Source organism: Cyrtonyx montezumae, unplaced genomic scaffold (assembly GCF_038088225.1).
Source record: "Cyrtonyx montezumae isolate F1298 unplaced genomic scaffold, pur_monq_1.0 scaffold_0, whole genome shotgun sequence".
In the NCBI taxonomy this organism is placed as follows: Eukaryota; Metazoa; Chordata; class Aves; order Galliformes; family Odontophoridae; genus Cyrtonyx; species Cyrtonyx montezumae.
The window spans coordinates 13,135,876-13,143,065 of NW_027071824.1; the positions used below are offsets into that span (position 1 = coordinate 13,135,876).

At 38.3% G+C, this 7,190-nt stretch overlaps 1 protein-coding gene across 2 annotated transcripts in view; it reads left to right on the forward strand.

Moving 5' to 3' along the window:
• Positions 1–6,083, forward strand: part of EPAS1 (endothelial PAS domain protein 1) — a 77,919-nt gene extending 71,836 nt beyond the window's left edge. For both annotated transcript variants that reach the window (XM_065754813.1, XM_065754806.1), the window contains exons 12-16: positions 1,140–1,618; positions 2,024–2,147; positions 2,238–2,355; positions 2,857–3,033; positions 3,740–6,083. In XM_065754813.1, coding sequence (XP_065610885.1) covers positions 1,140–1,618; positions 2,024–2,147; positions 2,238–2,355; positions 2,857–3,033; positions 3,740–3,891 — 1,050 coding nt within the window. In that variant the 3' untranslated portion in view covers positions 3,892–6,083. The remainder of the gene's footprint in view (positions 1–1,139; positions 1,619–2,023; positions 2,148–2,237; positions 2,356–2,856; positions 3,034–3,739) is intronic.
• The last annotated feature ends 1,107 nt before the right edge of the window (positions 6,084–7,190 follow it).

The window sequence follows — 7,190 nt, forward strand, 5'->3', positions numbered from 1 at the left end:
TGAAAATTGGCCCTATGTTAGCAGATGATAGGAGGGATGCATGCTGTACGTGCAGATACAGTGTCATAACATGTACACCAAAACTTTTTTAGCACAGTGCTAACACTGCAAGCATATGCTTTGAAAAGCTGAGTGTCCATTTCTATCCCTAACTGCATGAAGCAATTGCCTTGGAGGCGTCACTGTGGCAGTGCTGAAAAGAAAGAAGCAGAGAGCTTCAGAAATCGTGAGCTTCTGTAGTCTGGATAAGGAATATAAACAGCATCCTAATTTTTATTTTTATCTGGTCTGATGACTACTGAGTAAACATTGTTTCTAGAATGAAATATAAATAAATTAATGCCTGTAAAACCTCAAAATGAAAAATGTTGGCAGTTAACCCACAAGGCAGCTAGATCCACGAAGCCCTTGCTCACTCCCTCCAGTAGGATGAGCAAGAGAATTGGAAGGGTAAAATTGTGAAAACTCACAGGATGAGATAAAGACAGCTTAGCCTGCAAAAGCTAACATGCAAGCAGTGCAAAATAAGAATTCATTCACTATTTCTCATTGTCAGGCAGCTGTTCAGCTATTTCCAGGAAAGCAGGGCTCCATCACATATAGCAATTTCTTAGGAAGGCGAACACTATAACTCTGAATGCCTCCCAGCTTCTCCTTTCCCTCAGCTCTTATTGCTTAGTACAATATCATAAGGTATGGAATACCTTTATGGTGATCTGGGCTCAGCTGTCCTGGCTGTGATCCCAACTACTTGTGCACCACCAGCCTACTCCACTGGTGGGACAGTGTGAGGAGCAAGAGAAAGCCTTGACTCTTAGTAAGCAGTACTTTGCAATTGATAAAACATTGATCACAAGTCCAAAATACGATACTGTATGACCTAGTGTGAATAATATTAACTCTTAACTGAACCAAAATGAGTACAACATTTGTGCCATTCTCAGAAATGATGTCTTTAGTTTTATTTATTTATTTATTTTTAACCCGGGGATGCTGGCCCCTTCATTTACACAAATCTGGCATACAGCGTTGGGTTTTTTTTTTTAGCTTCATATCTCCTAACTGGTATTTCGTAGCACAGTGCCACAACTATGATTAACTTTTAGGTTTCTCATGAGCTTCTTCCATTTTTTGTGCAGACTGACTTCAATGAACTGGACCTTGAAACCTTAGCTCCTTACATTCCTATGGACGGAGAAGATTTCCAGCTCAGCCCTATCTGCCAAGAAGAACGTCCGCTCTCTGAAAGTGCACAAAATACCCAGCAGAGTCTAAGTAGCATGAGTACCATTTTCCAACCTCTTGCTTCACAGAATCAGTTCCTCCCAGAGAAATACTGCCCACAGCTATCAAATAAAAACATTAACCCTGGCCGTGGGTCCCTATCATCTGTGTTCTTCGACAATATGAGCAGGTCATCGTTGCCACCGTACCACAACCAAGCCAGCACTCCGCTGTCTTCGATGGGGGGCAGACCAAACACCCAGTGGCCACCTGACCCACCGTTAGAATATGTTCCTGCTAAATGGAGACTCATGGGTAAATACTCAGGAACCCTGTCAAGTTCCCCCTCAGGACCCCCAGTACATTCTCCCAACGTGCCCGTATATAAAAAAAGGTAAGAACTTGGAAAAGATTTGAGCAGAAGGGGGTGAATACAGTATCTTGAATACATACATCCCATGTGTTTGTGCTTAGTATGCAAAGCAAGGAGACAAGCCTAGCTTTCAAAATCCTAAGATTAAAAATCTCATGACTCCTTTCCATAGTATTTTTACGCCTGGATGGAGATTTCAGAGGCTGTTTGTGCTAGTCCTTGATTCCCAAAGTTGAGTGCTCCCAAAGCTTGTAGGATGGCTGACAAAAGAAAACAGAGATTCAGTGTACAGTGTAATGTGTCAAAGGCATCTTTGAATGAAATAATGAAATCAATTCAGCAATGAAATAGATGAAAGAATCTGTATAAATGAAAAAGATGGTTTACATTTGCCTTCTGGCTCACGCAGAGATCTTTCCTCAACAGGCTGCTGGATGGTCTGGGGCAACGAGGCATAGATATAAACCCAGCAAGAATTGCTTTGTCTAATAGTTTGAAACTGAAGCGCCAATTGGATTACGAAGAGCAAGCATTGCAACAGCTGAGTGGGGTAATCATAAGAAAATGCATCCCCTTCAAAATTTTGGATGTACCAAGATCATCGGTGTAATCATTCATTTTGCTTTTCTCCAAATTGTAGGGAGATCCATCTGTCATTAACCCATCTCAGTTAATGTGGAAGAGAATGAAATTTCTCAAAGGGGAAAACTGTTCCTTGCTTACAGAAAAGAAGTCTCTCAGCACAAGTGTTCTTACTGGTAAGAGAAAAGAAATGGACTTTGCAATGTTAAGTCAGTTTGAATAGAAGGAAAAACTATTTCAAAAGGAGATGTCAAATAAGCTCTGGGAAAAAAACAATACAAAGAATGTAAAATTCAAGATCAAGTTGTATCACTTATTGCTGAACATTTTATAGTAAGTTTGATAGCTACTAAGTAGGTTGTTTCATATATGTTCATACACTTACTTGAGAGGGAAATAGGAATGAGTTTAATAGAGGTAGGTTTACCTAATGCTGATCCAGTGTGTGGACATTTCAGAGCTAGAACTGATGCTTTCTCTTTACAATGCTGTTTTCAGTATTCAAATACCTTCAGTACAGTACTACTTCCAGTTGGTACTGTTTTTCAACTTAAGCCTACACTGTGTCATCATCACAGTGAGGAACAATTTGCTCTGGATTAGTATTACTAATTACAATTACTCTAACAATTACAATGGCTTGATTTAACTTTTTTGATTTCTCCTGTATGAATTAGATGAGTTTGTCTGCAACTCGAGAGGTCTGAGCCAACCAATGAACCAACTGCAGCAGCAGCAGCAACAACCCACCTGTGGCAGTCCTGGTGAAAATCTGAAAGCAGGAGCATTTTCCCCTCAGTTTTACAGTCCCCATTATCAGGACTATGCTGTGCAGTCAGCTCATAAAGCATCAGGTAAGAGTTGTATCTCAATCCAATACAGAGATTGAGAAATGTTGGCATTCAGTTCCGCTACTGATTCCATGAGAATAAAGCTTTTATAAGAGAATGTTAAACCAAGTGTCAAACACTAATTTTGTGTTTTTGTGGAATTTGTGGAACAATGTATTTGGTTGTTGAAAGTTTCACACAAAACATTTGTGATACATGGGGAAAACCAACCTTTTTCCCTTCATTTCAGTTAAACTAGTACCTTTGTTATCTTAGTGGTCTAGTCATTCTCTTGCATGTTCTTGTCTTGTGATCAAATTGATTAAGCTGTACCAAACAACTTCTATGCAGTGGTGGTAGCTGAGGTTTATAGGTTACAGTCCAACGTATGCCTTCTAAAAATTAATATCTGCAATGAAAGGAGATATGTGTAGATAGAGAAAGGCTGTCAGTTTATAAACTACAGTGTTTACTATAGCTTTCTTCATTTGCACCAGTGTCGTTTTACTCTGAACGGTTTAAATTTAGGGTGGAAGTGGATAACTTCGTGCTTGTAACCCCTTAAGGCAGAGATGATTGCATTTGCTCTAAAAGTTTTAATTGTTGATGGTTTGAGTACAGTACAAAGTAGTAACTGTTATAAACAGAAGAGGGAAGAGAGGAGAGAAACATTTTCTTACTCTCTTTCTCTCTCTGGTCTCAGCATCCCAACTTACTTTTACTGTTTCAGGTGTGACAAGTCGTCTGCTGGGGTCTTCCTTCGAACCATATTTGCTGCCTGAGTTAACAAGATATGACTGTGAGGTAAACGTTCCTGTTTTAGGCAGTTCCACGCTTCTGCAGGGCAGTGAACTGCTCAGAGCCCTGGACCAGGCGACCTGAGCAATCCTGCAGTATTCCTTGGCCTACACTGTTCAAAACAGCTTCAGTTTTTAAATATATTTTTGCAAGTAGACGATTTCTAATACCAATACACTTTTACAGGATTTTACATAGATATCGAACCTGTCCACATTACCAAATAGTGGCCTTTTGAAGTTACTCACTTTTATTATTCATATTAAAGAAATACATCTACTGTATTTTCTCTATTCCAATTAAAGTGTTGTTTAGAGAGTTTGATTACCCTCCCTTTATCTTGTTACCTCTAATTTATACTCTCAGATTTCCTTCGATTTTCATGCTAGTAAAAAAGCTGTGGTATAAATGCCTCGTCGCGTGATACTTTGGCTGCAGTACTGCAAAGATTTATTGCCAAAGACAAATGAAACAAATCTGATCTCCGACCACAGTTTTTTGTTCATCTGCCAAATTGAAATCCTTCGGGTCTTTCTGTTTTCCAGCATTTGTTGCTCCGTAACTTTAATAACTTCTGGAAAAGCATACTAAAGAAAAATCCCATCCTTCTGCCTTCCTCCCCTCCCCCTCATTTTCATACACCTTGTTGAAAGAAATGTGAATGGTGAACTACAATGTCTGTGGGCATCTGTGTGAAGGTTGTACATTGTAAGCTTTTTTCCTCAGAAGCAAGCCACGTTCTCAGCTGACTTAACCTGGCTTAGCTCTAGAGACGTGAGAGTGCTACAGATTTATCTCAGTGGAGGATTCAGAGCTGTGTTTTTGTTTGTGTTGGGGTTTCTTGTTTATATTTTTGGTTTGTTTGTTTTTTTTAAATTCACCATTCCCTTTATTTTTTAGACAAAACATATATATATATAATTATTTCTCTTTGGGTCAGTTGTTAATCATCTCTTGGTACTTTTGCTATATCTAGAATGCCACCAAGTTAAGAGCTGTTTCTGCTAGAACAGGTAGTATTTCTTGGGATGCTTCTGACACTTCAGGAATCTGACCGAGGGCCAGTACTAACACCTCTAAATACTGCTAGCTTTTTTCCTGGTGTATGGCTGGCTAGCACTCTAATTTCAATATTGAAACTAGAAGTAGTATTTTCTGGCATATTATGCTAACTCAGTTGTAAGTGGACAAAAAAGAATTAAGAATTGTGCAGCAAGACGAATTACTGGCAGACAGTTTTTTCTCATTTTAATTTACCTTATGTTTTAATCGAGTGCTGAAATGATACTAAACTCAACTAGATGTTTTCAGGTCTCTTTTTCAACTATCACGTATTGCTATGCAAATTTTTTAGAAATAAGGCTATGAATGCTTCTAAATGCTGAATGATGAAAATTGGAGTGTATCAAAGCAGCAAAAATATTAAAACTAATAAAAGTAGGTGGTCAGTTCCGACTTTGAGATAACTATGTACTGAGATATTTATTGAAATCCATCTTGTTTCCTCCACTGGCATAAATCATTGTAGCTTCACTGAAGAAAATGGAACAGTGGCAATGCACAGAAGGTATAAAATCTGGCCCTGAAACTTGGAACAAAAGTAATTGGTTTTAGACGTCCAGTTCCACTGAAGCCTGTTTTATGAATTTGCTTTCTACATGCACTGACACTTGCAGAGAGGGAGCCTTGGGTTCATTGAGCACTTCAGAGATTGCTGTGTTAAGTGAGTCTTAACCATACATACTGTGCACTCTTTTGAAAGTGAAAGATCTTATGTTAGTAGTGGTGTATAATGTTAAAAAAAAAAAAAAAAGATTACAATAGTCCTTATTGCAAGCAGATCTTTCAAGAGTTGTTTTGTTTTGTGTTTTTTTTCTTTTTACCAAAAATAAGCTACTCATAAGGTGAATTTATTCCTATATGGGAAAAGTGGAGCGTAAGCGTCAACATGTAACAAAAATTGGCAAGCCAGATTTGACATTTTTCAGTGGCAAGGACTTAAAGGCATCAAAGACTAAAGACACTTGAATACTGCTTTTTTTCCTGTTCCTTATTTGTGTAGTTTCAGCATTAAAAATGTTATATACCTTAACAGTTTACTAAAACACTCTGGAAAAATATTCCCTGTCTTTTAATATTAATCATACTTTTTGTCATAATTATTTCATAATCTATATTGAATTCTTATTGACAATATTATAACTATATGGGAACTTTAATTTGATAAGGAAATGTATTTTGACACTGATACCTTATTAAAGTATACTGATCCTAAATTCTTTGTGACTCATTTGCTATGAATTTGTCATTTATTGTATCATTGTAAAACAAAAGTATTTATTAAATTATTTATAGAAAATAAAGGTTTGCATTGATCTTTACAAAAAGGTGGACAGTACAGGCCTTTGTCAGCTTGCTTCCCAGCTCTCAACTATGGGTAACCTCATTCTTCTGGTTTTGGTTTACCTTACAGCTTTCCTCATATGGGATGTTAATACCTCATAGACCACACTTCTGTTCTGAAACTTTTCCTGTTATTTGGACTTGTGCTTCAATTTCCCAAGTGTGTAACAGGTCCCTGTTACAATACTACCATTAAAAATATTGATAACAATTTAATAGAACAAGTACTTGCCTAGAGATGTGGTCCGTGACTTTCGATGCTGAATTGCTGTAGGATCCCACTTCATTTTCTGTAGTGGTGACATCATCCTATGCTGGCAGTCCCAGGGGATCCATGCTGCTGGTTCTGTCAGTCCTGTTTTGCAATGCTGTTCCATCTGTTTCCGTGGAAGAATTGTCATTTCTGTTGGTGCAGTAATACTGATCACACTGTAAGAGAACAGACGTTAAAACCATCAATTTCAAACATCTCTATGAAAGCTGTTGCTTAACCTTTCTGATAGCTACTGGAGATTTCTCGACCAACAGTAAGGCCTCTTCAATAGTCTAAGTGGGTTACCAGCACTGTGTTTTCTGGATGTGATGCCAGACATGAGAATTAATTCCTTCCTTCTAAAGCTGTTAAAATCACAAGTGTGTGCAGAATATCCACCGATGAAGAGGAAAGGGGAGCATGCTGGTCATCCTGCTTATCAGATACAGACTAAGCTGTTCAGATAAGTTCTGTCTTAAGGGTTGCAGTCACTAACTGCAAATGATGCTGTCCTTTGCTAGCGCTGCCCAGCACCATTGTAACCAAACCCAGGTAATTGTTAGCACTCTGAAGAGCTTCAAGCAGTCCCCACTCATACATTCAGGTATTTAAAAGAACAGTGGTGCTAGCTTCAGGTTTCTGTGTTTGTAGAAGTACTAGGTGGAAGGAGGAAAAATGAAAACCAGAGTATCACTACGCACAGCAGTGAGCTTCAGAGCTTTTTCTT